This window comes from Oxyura jamaicensis, chromosome 2 (assembly GCF_011077185.1).
Source record: "Oxyura jamaicensis isolate SHBP4307 breed ruddy duck chromosome 2, BPBGC_Ojam_1.0, whole genome shotgun sequence".
Taxonomy (NCBI): Eukaryota; Metazoa; Chordata; class Aves; order Anseriformes; family Anatidae; genus Oxyura; species Oxyura jamaicensis.
In genome coordinates, this window is record NC_048894.1 from 85763203 (window position 1) to 85787196 (window position 23994).

The window sequence follows — 23994 nt, forward strand, 5'->3', positions numbered from 1 at the left end:
TATATTTCAGAAAATATAAAAATGTATGTTTCCGATTGTGTTCTGATAATGTCATACATGATGTTTGTTAAAGAAAGATATAATTATTGTACTGAATATAATGAGATTTTTTTTAAGCATTTAGAGTATATAATTTAGTGAAAAGGGTTTGGGGTATCATGCTGTAACTTCTTGTAAAGTTCATTTCATTTAAGCCCATGAAAATGAAATTTGAGAGATTAACTGAATTCCAAGGAATATTAATTTTCTGAGATAAAGGCAGGTTTCTATCATAAGATATGTACTGTAATTAAATATTATTCTGTGGTTTTCTTTCATCTCTTATTCAGATATTCAGTATTCAGAGAAAGGTTATGCTGGCTAAACAAAACTCAATTATGATCTCCAACCTTTTTCTTTTGGACATCTACTCAGTGTTATTGCTGTGGAAAGAGTAGGCATTCTAAGGTTTCAATAAAAAGCTAGAATCCACATATGGCTTTTTTGTTGTTGTTGTTGTTAAATTCAATTCAGATTGCTTTCTGCTTTATGACCGATACAGGCATCTAGAGATGGAAAAAAAATAGGTCCATGAGTTCATTAATGAATACATTAGAATTTCTTTACTAATGGGAACGCTTTATGTGTTCAAGGTCAGCACTAATGGATGCAGATACAAGATAAGGACCAAGCTCAGTAAGAATATTAAATGATGTATTCTCACTGCATTCTTCCTTTATGAAAGCTAAAGGTTGCTGGGTGGGATCTTGTTCATCTAAGGCTGTGTCTGCTTCATAGGAAGCACAACACTAAAATTGTATCTGTGCAATTAGCACTGTGGACACAGAAGTGTTTTTATTTCCCAATGCGAACTGAGTAACTATGGTCTAATCAAGTTCTAGCTTAAGGACATCAGGTGTCTGTTATATTTCGCAGCCATGCATACTTATTTTTTGTTCTTCGTGGTATGGATCCATTCCAGGATATATGTATCTATCCAGATAGAGAGTTCATGCTGAGTAAATGTCCCTGAATTTACCCCTGAGTGTGATTTGTTCTCTTGTGACTGAACTTGGCATGTTACTAGAAACCCGGACTCCAAGGAGAGTACCTGTAAGAAAAAAAAGCCTTGTTAGCTTGCCTGAATCTTCCTAGTATAGCAAACTTTATGCACATCACTCTCTATTCAGCAGCATCTTGACAGCATTTCACTGTAGATAGTTTCACAATGTTAGAGTTTGTTAGATAAAGAAAACACAGCTTCAGTCAGGTCATGTAATAAGATCAACATTATTCAGTCCATAGCTTATGGTAAATATGACCTTAAAAACTCATTTAATTTGATTTAGGTATGTCTAAAAACTGAGCTGGGAAAAAATCTGTATATACCTTATTTAAAATAATTTTCAATTAGATATAGTTTAATGACAGAGTGCACTTCTAGCATCCTCTTCCCCCCCCCCCCCCCCCCGATTTTTTTTTTTTTTTTTTTTTTTTTGTGCTAAGTCTTTACCTAGAGAGATATCTACAGGCAGTTAACTTCCTGGCACCATCCAAACCTACAAAGGTACTAAAATTTTATATCTTTGCCATTAAGAGCAAAAGCCCATTCTAATTAGTCTCCAGCAAGGTTCATCATAATCATGATAATTTATCTTTTGACAGGATTAAAATATTTTGATGTTGTGATTCATCAAGTAAGATGCAGAGTTTGTGTTTTCTTTTTCTCCACAGACTCCTGAATGTTGTTAAGAAACAGGAGATACATATTTATTTTTTCACTGGTGCTGGTATTAGTAGATCCTCCATTTAATGCATTTACATTGTGTCTAAATTAATAATCATGCATTTAGTTCTCTTAACCAGAAACACAGAAAACCACTAAGGGGTAAGCCATTCTGTAATGCAGAACCTTTTAAAAACTTTTTTTTCAAAACTCAAATTTTCTCTTTTTAATTAAGTAGCTTAATTTTGACAGGTCTTTTCTGTAAATGTAAATCAGCATCATTGAATGTTGGATTAGATGTTGGAATAAATAGGACAGATTTAGTGTCATTATGGGTAATGAGACACCCTTGCAATCAAGCTTGCTTCTTAGCAATGAATGCAATTTCAAGTAATACCATACAGCTACAAAGAGATGGCCAAAGTCTCTGAAATCAGAATCACTTTATATTTTTACCTGTATTGTCTTAAACTTACTAGTCTTTAATAGGCTTTGGTTCTCTGGCTTTTGTTGTTTAGACAATGCATGTGTGCATGTACACAGACATGTAAAGAATACACAGCAATGTTTTGCTGTCTCTTTCAAGACTAATGCCCCTCTAATATTGAATGTGATGAACACTGTATGGTTTTGAAGTATATCCCCTCAGAGCAGGGTCTACTAAATGTATAGGGGAGGTAAACCTGGTAAGAATTAGTTCTCATAGATCTGTCCTCCTGTGTTTGTCTGTTCACGCATGCACATTTAGAGCAGTGAAGCATGGGTGGCAGCACAAATCTCAGAGAAGGGGACAAAAAGCTTGCATGGAGTATGGGTGGTACCATGTTAAGTGATAACAGTGAAGAGATTCAAACTCATTTACCAATAGAGTAAAAGATGTGTCCTTGTCTTGAGGACTGTTTATCACAAGGGTGAAAACCAGGGCTATATTTTTTACATACTTTTTTTTTTTTTTTTTCTTTTAAACAGATCTGAAATGGATATACTGTCTGCTAGCTCTGAAGGCATTCTTATCGGCTATTGTCCACAGCACGATGCGCTGGATGAACTTTTAACGGGTTGGGAGCATCTTTATTATTACTGCATACTGCGTGGAATTCCAAAACAACATATCTGTAAGGTAACTCCAGAACAGATTTGCAGGTAGAGCTGCAGCCAGGTTGGTCAGTGGAGTTTATGAATAAAGGGTGCTTTTTTTTTACATGTGAGAATATCCTATACTTAATCTTAACAGTGTTAGTAATAAGGTTTTTCGTTATGCTAATTTATCTAAACAATACTTTTTTTTTCTTTCTTTTTTTTTTTTTTTTTCTGTCTAGTGCTAGTTCAAACACAGTAACATCACTGAGGGTAGTGAAATATCACTAATGCAAATACTATCTCTGATACACAAATTCTAAAGGAAATTAATTTTATGAATGATTCAATACCTTCATTGTCACATGTAGAGGACTGGGAGGGAGTACGAAATGTGCCAGGTCATGCACCTTTTCTTCAGAGATGGAATTATACTTAGAAGTAATTGAAATCTGTTGAATTTCTATGTAAAGAAACTAAGCATCTGGGTGCTGAGGCCAAGTGACAGCTGTCAGCACTGCTGGTAAAAGCCTGAACATTCACAAGACAGTGGCTGCATTCAGATTGCCTGCTGGGAGCAGTTCCTAAAATATTCCTGGATTTGTCTGAGGAGAAGAGCCAAACCTGTGTCAGGAAATAGTTTAACAACTTACTAAACTTACTAGCAAAGGCTATTACAATATCTGGGAATGTCACTTGGGAGTTGGGATTTACTGATACAGATATGGCTGTTCTGAGCAACAAACAGCTCTCTCTCTCTCTCTCTTTTTTTTTTTTTTTTTTTTTTTTTTCTGTAAAGAGCCTCATCAGTCAACTCATACTAGAAATTACATACTAAAAGGTTATAGTATAAAATTTATTTATTTCCATCTCCACTGATGGAAGTTTCTATATGGCCTGTTCTTAAGCAGTTCAGTCTCTTGTGCATCTCTATTTACAAGCAAAAACTGAAGCGTGATATGAAATCAAGGCCATTCGTGCTGTATGGATTGGTTCCACATAACTGTTAGGGCTGTATGGTATCCCAGATTGACCTTGTAACTTCCACAAGGCGTCTGTCTTCCTTTTCCTTTTCCCAGAAACAAAACTCTATGTAACTGAAATCTCTTTTCTACCCACCTACCTACCTACTTACCTACCTACCTATCGTCATCTTGGTTATTGCCTCAGGGTTCACCAAGTGGTTTATCGTCAGTTTCTTGTCTGTGTATTGAGTCTGCCTTCTTGTTTCTTCACAGCTTTTTCACCAGCAGCTAGGTACTATTTGAGAAAAAGGTCTGTCTCCAGCAATGGGACACTGAATATTCACAAATAAGTGATATCTTGCCCCAATAATAGCATCAGAGCAGGTAATAGTTTTAATGTTTCCTTAAGCTCAGTTGGGTCTTGCTGGATCAGAGGTTAGGGAATATGAAAGATTCTTAGAAGTCTTTGCACCTTCTACTGGGCTATCTCCTTAATAGACCCTGGCTGGACATTAGCTTATTGTTTTAGCAGTATACTTCTTGCAGGCTTTTTAGAAATCATGCTGCAATCTTTTACTTGTTTGCTGATCTTAACTCATCATCGGTAGTTTTTGCTTCAGAGTACTGGCAGAATACTGCAAACATGAATACGTTTCCTTTGATCTAAAGGAAATATATTAAGAGCTAATTGTTAATGTACTAGCCCTCTCAACTATAATTATGCGTTTTGTCCATTAACTGGCAGATCTAACAGTTGGGCTAAAAGCCTATCATAACTAGCATTTTTTATTGTGGTGCTTTAAAAGAAACATAGGTGGCAACAGATTCTGACATCTCTCCTAAAGCTGTGTAGTCATTCAAAACAATGCTAGTAAATATTCATACCTTTTACAGAAGTTATTGAATACTATTGGTTCTCAGTGCAATTTAAAATGGAAATCAAAATTAGATTGTTTAATTACACAGCAGTGTTCTTTAAAGTGCTGTAAACATGGCTTTTAAGCTTTTTTTCTTATCATTTTCAGAAGGAAATACAATTTATTATTATAACCCTTATGTCCAAATGGTACAGCATGTGGTATAAATGAAGCACTTTTTAAGACATCTTAAGAAGACTGTGAGGTTCAGAAAAGCACTTGCATGATAGAAGTACCTAGTTTTAAATACATTTCAGGGGATCCACTAAACTCATAGACTTGGGGTCTTACACATACACATTGCTCTCAGAAAGTGCACCCTGGAGTATAGAGGAAACATAATCTCCCTTTGTGAATAGACCGAATAGCACATAAAGTGGGGCACATGGTGACCATCTCAAAAGGGAATGGAGTTGCAATGAGCCTGTGATGTAGGTTTCCAGTAACAGCTGCTTTGGAGGCAGCCAGGCTATCTGGTTAAGGAGCAGGATCAGGAGCTAGTGTGGTGCCTTGAGAATGGAGATAGATTTGTGGTGTGCCTAAGGATCTGCATTTCGTAAATAACCTGTCCCATGCGGTATTGAACTCATCTCAGGTGTCTGGGAAATTTTCCAGATTGCAATGAGCAGGATGATACCAACAGCTATCTATGCTGTGCCTGCAGGGGGTCTCTGCATGTGCATATGTAAATGAAAACCACTGTAATTGCTATCTCCTGTCTGCACTTGGTGAGGAGCCACAAGGATAACCTGGCTTCCTATACCTCCTCTAAAATGAGAATTTTGCTCTCTCTTTGAAATATCTGGCATTCATAAAACCCCTTGCAAATGCAGATGTATTGATGAATAATTGCTGTACCTAAGAGCTTCCACTTTGTATTCAGCTCCATCTATTCTCTAGGTAATTAGTACACAGATATTCCAATGGCTGCTCTCAAAACCATATGGGGAACAGTTCCTCAAGAGGAGTAGTAACTCACATACTGTTCCTGCTTCAAGTGGGTTAAAATCAATTATGTGTTGTTTAGAGATGAGTTACGTTACTGTGGTGCACTGAGGGAGGATAACTGTCAGTCTTCTGACTATCCTGAACCTTAGATGATCTAGGTGCCACCTCTTGTGCCTTAGTTTCACATCTGTGATATGGAAACCGTTCTTCCTTTCAGCTGTCATTGTTTTTAGGTCTACATAGATGACAGAGCAGACTTTGTTGCCATATGCTTGCAATCAAGGCATCAAAGGCCTCCTGCAAATATTATTTAGCTATTCTGGTTTACCTTCATCAACAACTGAAGTGCAGCTATCTCAGAGGAAAACAAATGTTTTCGTCATTGGGCCCTTCCAGCAGCGTGGCATTGCTGAACAGCTGCTGTGCTTCAACCTAGAAACGGCTGGTGCTTGAAGAAAGTGTGCATTTTAGTTGTCTGTAAAGAAAATGAGGCCTGAGAATGCTTTGGAAAAGCAACTGAATGGAAATTCTTATTCCTTCCTGCTTATGATATGGCATTCCAAGCCTGCCTCTGAATGTTTACATGTGAGTGTTGATACTAGTGCACACACACACGTACACATATATTCTAGAGAGTGTATGGTTTTGATTACTATGTAGAAAGCAACATACATTCATTTTGTTTTTTTTTTTTTTTTTAATAAATTAGCAAGTGGACAGGTGAGTTACAGGATGCCTTGCTACCAAAGAAATCCACTGAAGCACTAACTTCAAAGATCAAATCCTTTTGCTAGACAGATTTATCAACAGCAGGAGTTAAGTGCCTGACATAAATTTGAGTGCACTTAATGTTCCAAAACAGTAATTAACTGAATAGGAAAGGAGGAGGAAAACGGGTCATTTGCTATCAATTTTAAGTTTCATGGAACATGAAGTTTTACTTTACTTCCTAAAGCTGCTCTGAAACTTTTTTTTTTTTTTTTTTTTTTTTTCTGCAAAACTGGTAAGTTTGGAGTAGAACTTGTGGACTATTTAGACATGCTGGTTTAACACAGTATTTTAATAGTTATTTTTATTTCTTTAATATATCAAGTTTCGGCATCTCAATTTGTTCCAGAAGACTGTGTACAATTAGTTAAAAAAAAAAAAAAAAGTCAAATACTAATACAGCATTAATTGACACATCCTATTTGCATTAAAACTTATGCATTGCAGATCTCAAAACAAGCTTCACCAGGCCTTCAGAGGCAACTTCTTGCTGTGCCAATGTGATTTCTTTTTAAGTTCACTCTCCAGGAAGATTTTTGCACTGACTCTGGAGCATCATTGACTTGCTTATGTGTTCTATTCTAGCGCTGCTGGAAACAGGAATTTGTAAAAGCAGTTACTCTTTCGATGCACAAAGCTTTTGTGCTTGTTTTTTTTAAGACTCCAAGCAGAATTAGAGTGTACAGTTTTATTTTCTGGGATAAAGAACTATTTTCCCTTAGAATTTTGACCATGAGATACACTTTCTTAATGGAAGAAATCTAATAATTTTGGGTTTATTCTGAAGCGGAATGAATACTGTTTTATGTGAATTTGATGCTCGATTGTTACTTAGGATATTTAACCTATATGGCATTCAAATTTACTCAGAACCTGACAGATAGAACAACTTTTTTTGGAACTGTATAGCTTTTTCAAGTGATTCTAGAATTCATCTTATGCTTATTATTTCTGTTAGGTCTGACACAAACTTTCAGTATTTTCAGTCAGGTTTACTTTTCAATGGTTTTGTTCATAATAAAATAACAAAGAGTTGCACGTTATGTTTATTTTGTCAGAATTATGCAAAATTAATAAGCTGATGCTTACAGCCTTTCAACTCAGGATAGATACACTACATTTCTAGACTTCTAATAGATTGAGGCCTCTAACTCAATCCATTTTTTTCTGGAAAACATACTAGCTGATCACTCTCAGTACTACTTAATGTTTTACTTGAATATTAATAGTAACTTTGAAAGACAGTGGAAAATAATTAACATTGTGGGTTACATAATTAGTATCATTTACTGCTTTTTAGAGAGGTAGATATACCACTTGTTTTCCTGGTGGATGGAAGGCACCATGCCTACTTTAATCTTTACTCTTAGAAATATTAACATGTGTGCAAAAGTTCAAGTTACCTTGCTGTGGTGGTTTTACCCAGCTGGACAGCAGAACTCCACCACAATGCTCTCTCACTACCCCTCCTCTCCAGAGGTGGAGAAAATACAACTGAAAAGGCTCAGGGGTTGAGATAAAGACAGGGAGATGGTTCACCAATTACCGTCACAGGCAAAACAGACTTAACATAGGGAGATTAATGCCATTTATTGCTCGTCATTAAAAGACTAGAGAAGTGAGAAAACTAAAAGCAAACTAAAACCACCCTCCCTCCATCCACCTTCCCCTCTTCCATCCCCTTTTCCCAGGCGGTGCAGGGGAATGGGGAATGGGGGCTGCAGTCAGTCCCCTTCTGTCAGCTTCATCTCCACCGCTCCTTCATGGTCCCTCCCTGCCCCTGCTCCCCATGGGGTCGTTCCCACTGGATGCCGTCCTTCCCGAACTGATCCTGCGGGGGCTGCCCACAGGCAGCAGCTCTTCAAGAACTTCTCCCACGTGGGTCTGTACACGGCCCTCCTTCTGCACTGACCTTGGGGGCTACTGGGGCTGCTTCTCGCTCCTCTCTCTCCCAGCTGTTGTCACACATCTTTTTTTTTTTTTTTTTTCATTCTTTAGATATTAGACTTGGTTAGGGAAAAATAAATCAGTTTAAGAAATGTTGGAAAATAGGGAAATTGTTAGCTTAAAGATATAAATTCTGTTATCTGGATGGGGGGAAGAGAAAGGGAGGAAAGATTAAATTCATGACTACAGGCATGAGTAGATGTAAAACATCTTTATGGTTCAAATGCACTCACAAAATATATATTTGCATATAACTGCGCCTTTTCATTTGGCCTCAATATTACCAACTTGCTAAATAAATTGATGTATCTCCTCACTCTTCACTGCTGAAAGTAATTGAAACCAGAAATAGAACATCATGATGAATATGACAAGGAGGGAGAGAAGGTGATTGTGGATATATCTCATATTCGCTAAAGGAAGGAAACCATTAGAATTGTAAATGTCTTGCATAATTGTGTGTATCTGAAGATTTGTCACATGTCCAATTCTGGATTTCACTTAAAGTTGTTTAAGAGGGATTTTCATTTTTACTTTATGGTACACTGTGATGCAAACCAGAAGACACCACTGGTTATACAGATAAATGAAGTTATAATGAAGATGTGCAGGCTCTTCCACACTATATCTAATGTATAATATATCTACTTTCATTCAGATGACATTTTCATTGTCCTTTAGGTCACTTTAGAATCATAGAATCCATAGAATGGTGAAGGGTCTGGAGGGCAAGATATATGAGGACTGGCTGATGTCACTTGGTTTATTCAGCCCAGAGCAGAGAAGACTGAAAGGAGACCTCATCACAGTTTTACAGCTTCCTCACAAGGGGGAGGGGCAGGCGCTGATTTCTTTTCTCTGGTGACCAGCAATAGGACCTGAGGAAACATCTTGAAGCTGTGACAGGGGTGGTTCAGGCTGGGTGTTAGGGAAAGCTTCTGCACCCAGAGGGTGGTCGGGCACTTGAACAGGCTCCCCAGGGCAGTGGTCACAGCACCAAGCCTGCTGGAGTTCAAGAAGTGTTTGGACAACACTCTCAGATGTGGTCTGATTTTTTGGGTGATCCTTTGGGGACCCAGGAGTTGGACTCGATGATCCTTGTGAGTCCCTTCCAACTCAGTATATTTTATGATTCTGTGATTTGTAGGAGGATAATCCTCTCATCACTAACCTGCATGCATTTGCAGTCGTAGCAACGTTAAATCAGCTTAGGAGAGTGGATAAGCAGTTTACCAGGTGCTTTAGAGGTATTTGTTTTACAGCCTGCTTGAGTGTATAAGAAGACCTGTATTTGAAAGACAAAACAAAACAACAGCAAAAACACAAACCAGGCCAAACAAACACAACAACAAAAACAAAAGACTCTCAGCTGTTATAATTAAGCTTAGGCTTTCAACTGTTTCTAAAGCCACAGAATATTTGAGTTTGCAGCACTTGTACTGGTATACAGCAATAGTTTCTAAAGGAAAGCAGAACACTATGAATTACCTCTGAAACAGCAGAAGATGTGAACTTTTCAGTATAAAATTGCTTGTGGATGGTTTGATAGTTGTTAAGTATTTTTTTTTTTGAATGTAGGTTTTGTCTGAGAACATCCACTGCTCTCAGGTTATACAATAAGGTACAAAGAACACAAGTGACTTTGGAATACCAGTGCCAGTGTCTATTCTAGAGCATTACAGATTCCTACCACTGCAGCTTCATACCTGCCTGCCTACAAAGACCTACCTCTTGGAGATGTCTTTTATTTTTATGCATGCTACTGAAAATTTTGCTAGAAGGGTCATGAATATCTTGAGTATTGTCTCCTGAAGAAATTGCATAAAGTTCTCATGAAAATGATTGTTTATGCCAGTTTACTTGAAATGGATAATGAATATTCACAATATTGTTGATTGATACATCGTTTTCTGATGGATTTTCTAAATTAACTCAGCACTGTCCATCTGATATGACTAATCCTTCCAATGTTTGCTTTTTGCTGAAGGTAGCACAGAGGGAGCAAAAATACTGCATAATACTGTAGTGGATGCTCTGGTGTTGGATCTGAGACATGAGTTAGAGCATCATGAAACTACTTGTTACAGGAATCCCCTGGTTGTGCTACATCTAGCATAAAGGCAGATTGGCTATAGTGCAAATTTGATCACCTGTTGATGATAGAGCCACCCAACAGAATGCCGCTAAAGACAGTGTTTTGCAGGGTGTCTGTTAGTGCTGAGTAGAAGAATCCTACATGTTTTTGCATGAGGTCTCTTTGGTTGGTCTAACAGTGATAGCTGATATAGGTGGAACAAGGCTCTTGGTACACTTAAAGTTCTTTGGCAGCAGTACTGTGTGCAGTTCTGGGCACCACAATACAAAAAGGACATTCAACTTTTGGAGAGTGTCCAGAGGAGGGCTACAAAGATGGTGAAGGGCCTAGAGGGGAAGACATATGAGGAGCAGCTGAGGTCACTGGGCCTGTTCAGCCTGGAGAAGAGGAGGCTGAGGGGGACCTCATCACAGTCTACAACTTCTTCGCGAGGGGGAGTGGAGAAGCAGGTTAGCTATTCTCAAAATCACCAGCGATAGGACCCGTGGGAACGGGGTTAAGCTGAGGCAGGGGAAGTTTAGGCTGGACATCAGGAAGAGGTTCTTCACCGAGAGGGTGGTCGCACGCTGGAACAGGCTCCCCAGTGAAGTAGTCACTGCTCCAAGCCTGTCTGAATTTAAGAAGTGTTTGGACTGTGCACTTAGTCACATGGTCTAAACTTTTGGGTAGACCTGTGCGGTGCCAGGAGTTAGACTTGATGATCCTTATGGGTCCCTTCCAACCTGGGATATTCTATGATTCTATGATTTGAGGGAGCCTTGTACATTAGGATTGTCTCTGGCTGGGAAAGAAGAAAGGCCATAGAGGATATAAACATGGTCTCCTGCTGCTCTTGTGAATGACCAGTGTAGATCAGAAACACTTATTTAAGCAATTACACCCAAGAGCTGGGTCTAATTTACCCTTCTCTTTATTCCAAAGGTCTACTAATTTCATCTTAAATTACCTTTTGTCTTTAAGAAACTCTAAAAGTTTGATCCATTACTTGCTTTTCTGCCATTTCCAATTTTGTGGTTGATGTAGAATTTTATTTCCTGAATTTCAGTCACTGAGGTGTTTGATCAGGTGAATACTGGAGAACTAAGTGAAATGAGGAACATTTTAGATCACTGAGCTGCCAAACCAAAGTGAATGCAAATGGCTGTTACAAGGAATGACAGAGCCAAATTTTCTGTATAAGAAAATCCTTATTCTTTCTGGGAAGGAAAAGGGTCCCAAAGTAGCTTTTTGTGCACCTCTGTGATTCAGAAGTAATAATATGCAGCAAATGGGGGTAAATAAGGAAATAATTTGCATGTTTGCTTTTAATCTGCACAAACAGGGTATTTAAATGCTACCTTATTTGGCCTGTTTTTGTTGACTTTCAAATTTCTAAACTGCAGGTAGCAGAGGACCTTGTCAACCGGTTGCATCTCAATGCCCATGTTAACAAACTGGTGAGAACGTACAGTGCTGGCACAAAGAGAAAGCTCTCTGCTGCTGTGGCTTTAGTTGGTAAACCCCAAATACTTTTACTGGTGAGTAGAGGCAGTACCATGGCTTCTTTGGAAATATGATAAATGAATTGAATTTCCTTGTCTTGCATGTTGCTTTAATAACAATCATGTAGTTTTCTGGTCAGTCAAGAAGTAATTGATACACAAATGAACTGTCCTGTTTGCTTTGCTGTATGAACTTTTAATTTTATTCACCAGTGCTTCCAAATCACAATCTGACGTTGTTTTTCTGTTTTTCTTTTTTCTTCTTTTCCTTGGGGCAATGGGATGGGCAAGGAAAAAGGACCCTAAACAAGTACAAAAGCAATTATAGCATCCCATGACCCCAGTAGATAAATAATCTATTTTAAGATTTCTTTATGTAGAAGAGGAAAAAAAAAAAGCTGTAAAATACATTAATGATGTATGTAGTCTTTACTTTGTATCTGACATGAGAAAAATATATATGAACAATTCTACTGGCTGTCTCAAGAAGGAAGATTCTGATTTTAGTGAGTAATTTGGTGTTGGCGTTACTAATTACCTGTCTTTTTGAGGATTTTCATATTCCTTGCTTCATCATGCTTCATAAATTTGTCCAGATTTTATGTTTTTATTGGATCCACTAATCAAACTAATAATCCTGAATGGTGTTAAATTGAATTATGTGTTGTCTTGGTGCCCACATTCTACAATTCATTTAGGCCTGAAACTGGCCTTTCCAGCATAAACAATGTCTTTTGTATTGAAGATCATGGAATTACAAAGCTACGGGAATTTTATACTGTATTCTTTTTCTCATCACTACATATTTTTTTTTCACTAGAGAAGATGAGACCACTCTTTCTCTAACCTTGGGTGGGAAGATTTCAACCAGTTCAATGGTTGAATCAGCCTTTCAAAATTGTCAGGAGGACTTGATTTGTACCCCAGAGTTGAGAAGGCAAATAGTACTTCTAGTCATAGATCACAGACTAAGTAGAAAAATATAAAATTGGTGTTGTTATAGGGTTTATATTTTCAAAGCTGTGTACGTTCTGAAAATGAGACATATTTTGTTTCTTGTAGCTTCATAATGTTGACTCACTTCTGAGTTGAATTATTGTATTTACATTTTATGCTTAAACTGAAGCTGGTTCAGTTAGTAAAAGGAGAAAATCTTAATTCAGTGCTTTTTTCCTGATCTGAGAAAATGCTCCAACTGTTTTTTAATGTTTTTATGACAGCTTGCTACTGCAAGTAGCCATACCTTCAGGGCAGATGCTATTGCATATGTAATGACAAAAGGAAAGAAATGTATAAACATGTCAAACACTTTAAAAGATTTGGTGGGTTTTAAAAAAGCTATCTGATTTTAAGGGAGATACTCAGTATTTTAAAAAATTCTTTTTTTTTTTTTTTTTTTTTTTTTTTTTCCTGAGAAGCAAAAGCACCACTGTAAACTGCTGTATCTGCTTCCAGCTTGCATCTGGGATTGTAGCTATTAATTTAGGTGATAGCCTTAGTTTTTATTATCATTATTGTTATTATATTTTATTTTCAGTTTTACTGCTTTTTACCTTTGTTTTGTTAGCCCTCTACAGTTAAGAGGCGGAACCAAATTCCTTTTCACCTCTGTTGTTGGTAGCTAAGCACCAAAATCAGCATCAGACCGGATGCTTTGTTTGCTTTGTTTCTTGATAACTCCACTTACAATTTTCAGCTAGGAGTCCTTGCTGCAAATACATTAGCCAAGCCCATGCCATCCTAATTTGGTCATGAAGGTGCTGACAGCCCTCATGAAATTGTACAGTATTAAAATTAACTTAGAGTTTCTTTCTCACTAGTTTTGTTGTGACAGAGAATAGTTTTTGACAATAAGATATAATTTCTTATGTTTCTATGAGTAGAAGAGGTCAAAATTTGATCTACTGAGGACAGCAGAATTAGATAGGAAGGGGAAATGTAGTCTTTGTAGTTTTGCTTCTTTCTCCATGGAAGCCATCTGAGTTGGAAACAGGAAAAGTCAGAGAGTTTGCATTGGGCAGCACTGATTGGGTTATTTAATTCTGTGGATTCTTTCCATCATGGGTGGGAGCTTTTCTAAAGGGACTCTAGGAGTAACAGCTGGAGGATGTAGAGTCCAAACATACTGTCCATGCCTTGTATGGGGTGAGCAGTAGCAAGCAGCCGTGAGTTACAGGAGTTCTTCAGAACGTGTTTGTGCTCATGGCAGCTATGCATGTAAGGGGACAGACATAAACCAAAATCTTGCAGAATGTGAGAAAAAGCCTGCAAGTCTCTCCTGTAGAATATGTATATACATATACATACACACACGCATATACACATCTCTTGAATAAAAAAATGCATTTTATAAATATAGAAATGAAGCTAAATGTGCTAATACACACACACAAAAAAAACCTGATCAGGGTGTCTTTTCAGTTATCTCCCCAAGCCATAGTTTTTAAAATGAGACAAATATGTACTATTACTGTGAATTCCGTCCATGCTGGGCTGGAAGTCTGCTGTCTTTTTCCTGTGCTGCTGTATCATTATTTTCATTTTTCCCGTAGGATGAGCCCAGTTCCGGGATGGATCCTTGCTCTAAACGCTACCTTTGGAAAACCATTCTGAAGGAAGTTCAGGATGGCTGTGCAGCTGTGCTGACATCCCACAGGTGCGACCCTCATTACAGCAGCAAGTATATTCCTATTCTTCTTCCTCACTTGCTGTTAACTGAGGGCAGAGGAGCATATTCTGAAGGCATATTCACTCTTTTTCACTCTCATATTCACTATTTTTGGTATCTTATGGCAACTCCTTTCTGCTCATGAAAGTTGAACTTACATAAATCATATTTTTTTTTCCGTATTCATTTTTCAATGATTAGATTGTGGATTAAGGAGGCTACAGGCAGAAAGATGATGCAGTGAATCTTCCCTTTTCAATGTCTTTCCATTCAATGTTGCAGCATCTCTTCTTGTTTAGAACACAAGTTATACTTTTGCAGTTGCCCACTTTACAAATCCTTAGAAATATGGGGGTGGAATGCCATTTTCTCATTTTATTAATAATTTTGTTTTGCATGAGTGTATTGAAGGAGAATGCTGTAGTATGCTAAAGACAGATACCTCAGCTATTCTCTGTATCCACTGCTGGAAATGGAAGGATTGACCTTGTCTTCTTGGAAGCGTCTATCTTGTCAATTTTTTGATATGGTTATTGGTGCATCATTTTACTGGGGAAAACATCAGAACTGTTTTGTAATGTCTATAGTAGAATGGAATAAATTATATGTTCTCCTAGGGAATATAATATAGTCAGTATAATTATATATAAAATGCCTTTATTGAAGGTCATGAAAATATGCCCAGAAAGGACAAAAAATGATTAATCAAAACAGCAACACAATGTTTTGGCCAAATGAAATTTGAAAAGTAAATGAATCAATAACAGAATGTAGCAAAACTTCCTTATAGGTTTGTTAGATATTAAATTTTTCAAATGTTCTCAAAATGTCTATTTGTTGTCCCTGCACATGTGCATGCTGAAAAAAATGCATTCAGAAGTTTCAAGAATTCTGTTTATGGAAACTGAATCTTCGAAAGCACATACCTGTATTTGATCCCCAAGTGTTTACCAGCTCACTCATTAGGAAACAGAAGTTACACAGTGTGAATTAAGTCATCTTCAGTAAAGTTTGCTTTAACTTTCCAGTCCATAGTAAGAACCCTCTGTTGTCAAACACCAGCTAAACAGAAGAAATATGTGGTCTCATTATTAATATGCTGTGAACAGAATAAATAAATAAATAAATCCATCAAATAAATTGTAACTAATTGCTCATTTAGCTCCACAAATTAATGACTTCTGGCTGAAGCAGTTATAGGTACAGTGATAGTGTACACATCTCATTTCTAATTAATCAGACATTGTTGTGCCAGGTTGGATGAAGGAGAAATTATTTTATACTATTTGCTGAAGGCCATTGGAGATTTATTTGAGATTATTCTCTTGAAGGCTACTTCATGAGTAAAATATTCCTTCTTATGAAATGAATGTTTATGCATATCAGCAAATAAATGCACCAAGTTATAGAGATGGTTTCCTGTGTAAATATCAGCTTTTGAGAACCTATTTACTTCATTTTCAGGAAAAACATGCAACTTTTGTTTTGAGGCCGGAGAGGAATGTGGTTGTATTGTTGTATATTTAGACCTATATACAGGTCTAAATTTGTGTTATTTTGTCCTAACTAGGAACTCTTATGCCAAGAGGAGCATTATGACATACTACATCCCAAAATGACTCAGCTAACTTCCTGCTTTGTGGGAAAATGTGTTAGCTGTCTCCCCATCTCTCTCAAACACAGTGGCTTGTAGTTTGGCAGTACTCACCCTATTCCTGTCCCATTTTAAGAAAATTATTCCTAGGAGGGTACTTAGTCTCCCTGCTCACTCAGTAAATACTATAATTTGGACTGCTATATGGCCGAGGCATTCAAGAAGACTTTTCAGCTTTCTCAGAGGCAATGGGGAAGTAAGCACAGTGAATTGCAAGAACATCAAACAGCTTCAACTTCTCTTTGAGAAGTCAACTCTTTGATGAATATGTCTTGACTGATGTCCTGTCTGAAGCAATGCTTTGGAAGAAATGCTCACATAATTCTGTGTAATATGTAGAAAGGCAGCATATCTGCCCTAAGCTTTACAAGTCAAAGTTATTCTTTATCATCTGAAGCAGTCATATCTAACAGAATCATGCTTTCTATTCAGTTGCTTTTCCATGTCCTAAATTCTGTTTGGACTGTAGTGTATTGCATCTTCTTCTGTAATGCAGTCAGGCTAAGGGTAACTTTCCTTTTTAAGGAGATATATTATGCAAGAGGCGAGCTGAGCAAACTTCATTTTTCTCCTTCCATGTATTACAGGGAATAATGGTCTCACATTCAGTGGCATTTCTGAAACTGCCTACCAGGTGTGTGGTTGTAGTAATAAAACCTTTGCATCATAGCTAGATTGGTCAAATTAGATATGGACTAAAACCATAAACTCAGTTTTGAGGCTCTTCTCTAGCTGTCATGTTGTAATTATGTTTGGTATGAACCAAGGAGGGCTACAATTTCAACTGTTGCCTTTAAAGCCAAAGGTTTTGCTGTACTTATTTTTGCAGCTGTCCAGATTACTTCCGTTTTAATTAAAGGTAGGTATAAATAGTGTTCTCTGTTTTCACTTGTCTTCTTTTAATCCCTTTTTATTTTCTCCACCATGTTTTCTAGTATGGAGGAATGTGAAGCCCTTTGCACACGGCTTGCTATTATGGTGAATGGAAGCTTCAGGTGTCTTGGTTCTCCCCAGCACATTAAAAACAGGTATTATATATCAACATTGAATTTTCTGCAGATACATTCAGTCTCAGAGATGGCTAGATATTTGGTAGTGCCAAGGCATAAATACTTATGACTGCTAAGCACATCTTTTTCTGCCATCCCTGAAGTTAAAAAAGGAGCCAATTAGGATATCTCAGCAAGCTAAATTGACATATGGCATTACTAAAATGCTTTGTAGTCTTCACTGGTAATTGAAGAAGCCAGATCTGTATCTAAATGAAGCACTTCTGCACTCAACCTGAGAAATGCATTGTGAGATTTCAGCATTCTTTGATATTATAGGATACCCTTTAGTTCCTTGTGATATTTTTTTGTAAGAAGAAGAAGCACTTAACAGGTCAGCAGCCAGTAAGACAATGCATTTTGAACCATTACTGTCTCCTAACAAATTCTCTGGTAATTTTAGATATTTATGCTATAGTTTTCTGCTTTCTTTTCTGGTGTGGATGAGCATCTCTTCTACTTCAACTCTGCTCATAAGTTAATTTAACATCTGTTTATAGGGATGTTTATTTAGAGGATGGGCTGAATTCACCATGAAGAAAACAGGACCAGAAGTGGAAGGCAGACCTGCTGCAACTTAGAGATAGAACATTTACATTCAGTGATAAGTAGAACTTTTATGGCATCCAGACAGCCAGCTGTGTAATGGCATTGCTCATTTACAAGCTGCAAAGCCACAATGGTTTGTACCAGCTCAGCATTTAGCACTCTTGAGTACAGATACACTTGACAATGTAAACAAGCTCTACAGAAACTGTGCTACGTTATGGGTATAAAGCACTCTGTAGTCTCATACAACTTTTTGTCCCTTGAGGGCACTTCTGGCTTTCTGTCCTTTGGATAGAACTGTAGTCCCTTGCTTCTCAGCTGCATAACATGGCAGGCCTGATTCATGTTTACCTTAATGTAATTTACTCTTTACTTCCAAGGTTTTTTTTTTATTTTTTATTTTTTTTTATTTTTAAACAGCAAAACAGACCTTCAGACCTATGAACAGGATGGTGAAAAGAACTGAGGTCTGCTTCCATATTTGTGTTTGTTCTGTGTGATCATATTCATGTTTTCATGCCATTCAGAGTAGTTACCTCAGTTTCTAGAGGCAGGAGAAACCCTTCAGGAGTTTCCACTTCTTTTGTTTCTAGCTCTTTTTTTTTGCTATCAAGTCCATTTTGGCCAAATTTCAAAGCATAGAAAGGTGTATTGTCCCAGTAGCTGAAGTAGTTTAGTAGGACTGCAGGCACCCTTATTCCTTTTGCAGTAAGAGACGGATGTCTGTAGAAGACAACATAGACCTTGGGCAGGTAAAAATGCTTTATGAAGATGTGCATGTCCCTGGAAAAGGGAAAACAGTATTACTATGTACTTAGGCACTTCAGTTGAGTGTGTAAGATAGCTATGATAAATGTGGGCATTTTTTTTTTTTCCTTCTTTCTTTCCTTTTTTTTTTTTTTTTTTTTTTTTTAATTTCAGATCCTCTGGAGAGTGTGTGTCTCTCTGTCTCCTCAGCTTGACCACGAGGGGGGAACATTCCACAAAGTTTAGGTTCACCATTATCTTCTCAGTGACTTTGTCACTGTTTTGCCCCTCCTGATGTTTCACCTTTTCATCCAGCTTTTTTTGGAAGTAAGAAATCCTAAACATACTCATAATTACGCACCATATTCATATAAATAGGACATTTCTTGATTTTTCTATCCTCTCTCTCTAGATACTCTTTCAGGTAGAGAGAGAGCTGCTGGGGTTGTTCAGCCTGGAGAAGAGAAGGCTCCTGGGGGACCTCATTGCAGCCTTCCAGTACTTAAGGGGGGCCTACAGGAAAGCTGGGGAGGGACTCTGTCAGGGAGTGTGGTGATAGGATGAGGAGTAATGGTTTTAAACTAAAGAGAGGAACTTTAGATTAGATATTAGGAAGAAATTCTTTACTGTGAGGGTGGTGAGGTACTGGAGCAGTTTGCCCAGAGAAGCTGTGGATACCCCCTCCCTTGAAGTATTTAAGGCCAGGCTGGATGGGGCTTTGAGCAACCTGGTATGGTGGGAGGTGTCCCTGCCCATGGCAAAGGGTTGGAATCAGATGGCTTTTAAGGTCCCTTTCAACCCAAACCATTCTATGATTCTATAATATACCTCATTCGGATCACAGTAAGAAATTCAGTGCAGAAGAATAAACTATGTGACATGCTGGAAGAATACTCAAATTAATTCTAAGAACATCAGGATGTTCACAGATCAGCCATTCACAAGTCAAAGCTGTATCAGCTTCTCTTTTAAGCCCTCCAAAACCAAGTTCAAGATAAGAATGTTTGGTAGTCATATTCATAGTAATTATTTTTTTTTTTAAATCTATCTCTCTCTATATAAAACAAAAACACTATGTACTAAGATACTACTAAGATACTACATACTACTAGCAGGTTTGTGTTTCTTGTATTGCCATGACTTTAAAGCAAATCAGTAGCATTCATGTGGGCTAATACGTGCACTGGACACTTGTATCACTGAAGCTTTCAATTGAAACTGTGTAGGTGAAGCTGCACTATGATTTTCATTTAAGGCAGGACTAAAATCCCCTTAACTCCTAGCTTGTTGATTGATTATCCAAATTTTCCACACCTATTGTTCAGGAACCTATTGAATTCTTTTAAAACTTTAAAACCTTTTATTAGGATAAAATAATCACTAGCTTTACTGAAGGATTTAATTAAAATTATACAGTTGTCTGAATTCTCTCTGACTGCCTAATTCATTTTCTTGGCTTCTGAGAGCAAAAACAACTGTAGAGAATAGAGTCCTAAAACCTCATATACAAGCAGCTGTTAAAGCTTTTTTTTTTTTTTTTTTTTTTTTTTTTTTAATTAAATATACAATAAAGAGATTTCCATGCTTTCTTTGGAAAACTTTTGATAAGTGCTGGTGAGAAGCCAAAAAAATCTCCTTGTATTCCTATTATGTTACTTTAGTTTCCAGTCTTCCCTCCAGACAGATCTACTGACTGTGGTTTTCTTCACTTGTCCATACAGTGCTCCACCATAGACCTCAGGTTATCACACACCTACTAAATATGGTCACTGTTAAGGGTTTAAGAAGTCTAGTACGTCTGTATAATTCACCTTCCAAACCTATCTTAGGACAATTTCCAGAAATACTACCATGTGCCTATCTTGCGGAGGACCTGTATCCTGCATGAGAGAGGCAGGATTCCTTTACTTACTACTCCAAACCACTGAAATAATTAAGCTTTAAATTATTATAATTGTCATTTACTCACTTTCCACTGTGATCATCCTTATCATCCTGAAAAACTTCCAGGACCTGAAAGAGTTTATCCTTCCTTCCCATTTTCCTTCCCTCCCTGTGTTATATATATGATAGTCCTGTCATATACTCTCATATGGAGCAAAACTTTTTTCCTTCTAAAGTGATAAACCGTAAAAATTTCTAAATCTTTTTTTTGGAAAAATATCTGCCAGCTGAAGAACACTTTCCTTAACGGCCGCATCCACTGGTGTGATTGCTGGTTAATTCTTTTTTTTTTTTTTTCAGTGTTTACCTGCATTAACACCGTCTAGTGTATTTGTCCCTGCCACCTTCTCAGAGTAAAAAACCCCATTGCTTTACATTTTGTTTAATAAAACTCTTTCATGAAGCAATGTGAAAAAAGCATAAGAAAAACTAATTTTCCTGCATCTGATTTGATCTAAGTTACTCATACTATAGAAATTGTTTCTTGATGATGCTTTTGTGTGTTATGCATGTGGATTAACCATACTGGCAATATACTTAATATTAACAAACAGGAATTGTACCAAAAGAAATTCATGGGGGGCATCATTATTGTAGATTATTATGGTTTTGTGTTGTGCTAGATTTTACAACTCATGATTTTTTATTTTTCTCTTATTTATAAGAAGCTGTTGATATCTTTGGTCTATCTTCAATTTTTCCTACAAATTAGATTGAACAAATACTTAAAAATCAATTACAGGAAACCTAATCTAGCATTGACTGGATAAAAGAAAGAAATATAAACACTGTATGAACATTTAAACCAGAGAACTTTATTCATAGAGGTTTTATTTATGAGAGAATGAGTCCTAGATTTTAAGAAATTACTGTGGAAGCACATTTTAATATTACATGTGATTGTATTAAAGTCTTAGGATTTTTCTTCCTCTTTTATATTTAGCTACATTCACTAAAATAACATTTTTCTTCTCTTTGTGGGGATTCTGTCTGTCTTGATAGAAACCATCTGAATTGTTTTATTTGCTTTTCCTTTAGTACCATTCCAGCCTATAAAGTCTAGTTATGATTGCCTTTTTGATGGATGTTTGATGAAGTCTTAATGGGTCTTCCTTGGAGCCCTGTTAAATTTCCTTCTTTGCTGTGGTGGGAAGCTTCAAGGATTCAGCTTTCTTTCTCAGTACACTTTCAGCCCTCGGCAGATGCAAAAGGCCATAGTCTTGGACTGAATACAGGTTTGTCAGATGGCAGTACAAAATTCTGCTATGAAGGCTATGAGTGAGCTCCAGGAAGATGCTAATGTGCTTTTTAATGTGCATAAAAGCTTCATAGGGATATAGAAAGTGACACATGCTGCTTCTAATGTGTGAGACTTGTTTAATTTTTCCAGCTCTTGTGCAAGCCTGTTACCAAATGCTCAGCCAAAAATGTCTCCTCTCCACAATTGAAGGTATTTTAGATTTTATTCCCAACTGTTGAGCCCTGACTATGTTTATCTGTACCCTCAAATGTTTCTCAGTAGTATGAGCATTAGACTTCTTTATAAGAGCTTTTTTTTTTTTTTTTTTTTTTTTTTTTTTTTTTTTTTTGCAGGTGGCCGATTTCTGAATAAGGCCAAAAGAGCTGTTAGCCAGGAAGAGTAATTTCCAAAAAGTTAGCATCTTAGTTCTAGATATAGTTAGTATGAGATAGATGTGTTAGCAGTTGTGCCTGTTAAAACATAATTTCAGTTGACTCCTGCCAACTGAGTCAATTACTCTAAATTGTGAATGGATTGCATCTAAACGCTCTCTCCAGTATTCTCCATTATACTTAATGTTTTTTTAAAAAATCACAGAAGCATTTCCATGTTAGGTACAGCTGGCCAATCCTATGGGAACAACATTTTGAGTACCATTCTTCATTTTAGGGCCATCTGGACAGACTTCTCTTAGCTGAAAAACCCATACAAATTTTTCAAGTGCTGGACACATATCAAGTCATTGCTCAAATTGTATCAGCAAGCCATCTGATTAAATTACCCAGCAATTAATCTGTTTGTTATAGCAGTTAGAATGGAAGATGTGTTGCCAAGCTATTTACACTTTACTTTTTTTTTTTTTTTTTTTTTTTTTTTTTAAGAAGGTTGATTAAGAATATTTTATTGCTTTTCTCAAGATAACTCATGTGGATTTCTTAAATGGAAAAAAAAAAGATTAAGTTTAAAGATCTCATTAATATTTCAGCTGTCATTGGACAGTGTGTTATCGTACTAACAGGAATATTTGCAGTGACTTTCTTACATGCCATAAAATGTAGAAGTGATGATATTCAAAAATATAATTTTTATTCCTGTTGATAGACAACATAAATTCCTTTTGTACATGAAAGACATATTAAGGCAGTAGATGCGTAAATTTGTATTCATGCAATATAGCTATTTTTAAATCTTCCCAGAGGAAATCTTTAAGAAAATAATTCTACAACTTTAAAAGCATATGGATTGTGAGTTCAGAAATCAGAGCTATCTTCATACTCATAAAAAGCTTTGTTCAACATTAGTTCAGCCCTACTCTGTATGTACATCACAATGCAATTTTGGGGGGTGCAATTTTATATGGTGTTTCGTGCAGGACACTGCAACATAGCTGCGTACTTGTATTCTTTTCCCCTAGCATGTGATCTATGTACCATCTTTACTAGGCATTTTTCAAACCTGCCTCTAAATATACTATTATCAGCATTCATTAGAGCAATACTTTGTAAATATTAACATCTAGGTTTTCAATGATACTTCCAGGAAACAGGATTTGAAATAACTATCTCCGTTTTATAGAGATGTAACTGGAGCATGACAAATATGCTAAAGTTAAAAGGTTTTGGGTAGCCAATCTGAGCAGTTTATGACTAAATATTTTAACACTACGTAGTGCTTGGTATTCTCAAAACTATGAAGCCATTGCTATTTTCAGCTGTAGCAGTGAGTGTTAGGAAAGTACTATGATTTTGTTCTGCAGATTGGAGCCCTAGGTCTCAAGGTGGGCACTTAGCAGGGTAGGAAGCAGTAGTGAAAAACGTGGTCTGAGTGAATTACCACAGGTTACACAGGTGTACTGGAGTGGAAGGGTAGGATTTGCTTCCACAGAGCCATTCTCATCCACCAGAATGGTGAAGCACTTACTCATCAATCTGCTATCTTATTTGCAATATTTTCCAGATGTTTCAGTAAACAAAATCAATTCTCTGAGCATTTACCTCCAGTTTATCTTGTAAACTCTTCATGGTAGGGATTTCTATAAGAGATACTATCAGTGATGCTATTAAAGCTTATATAATAATGCAGATATTCCAGTTTAAATGTGGATTTCAGAACTGGCCTTCATTCTAACATTTTTTGACTTGAGAATTTGAACTTAAATTGTTAATAAGGTCCTTTCAATAGACATCTTAGTGTATGCCTTCTTTGCCTCAGTCTTTAGCGGCAATACCGGTTGTTCTCTG

At 37.0% G+C, this 23994-nt stretch overlaps 1 protein-coding gene across 1 annotated transcript in view; it reads left to right on the forward strand.

Moving 5' to 3' along the window:
• ABCA13 (ATP binding cassette subfamily A member 13) overlaps positions 1-23994 on the forward strand; it is a 195658-nt gene that overhangs the window by 160513 nt on the left and 11151 nt on the right. Inside the window, exons 55-58 of the mRNA XM_035318461.1 lie at positions 2675-2825; positions 11805-11939; positions 14456-14559; positions 17161-17253. Of these exons, the coding sequence (XP_035174352.1) occupies positions 2675-2825; positions 11805-11939; positions 14456-14559; positions 17161-17253 (483 nt within the window). The remainder of the gene's footprint in view (positions 1-2674; positions 2826-11804; positions 11940-14455; positions 14560-17160; positions 17254-23994) is intronic.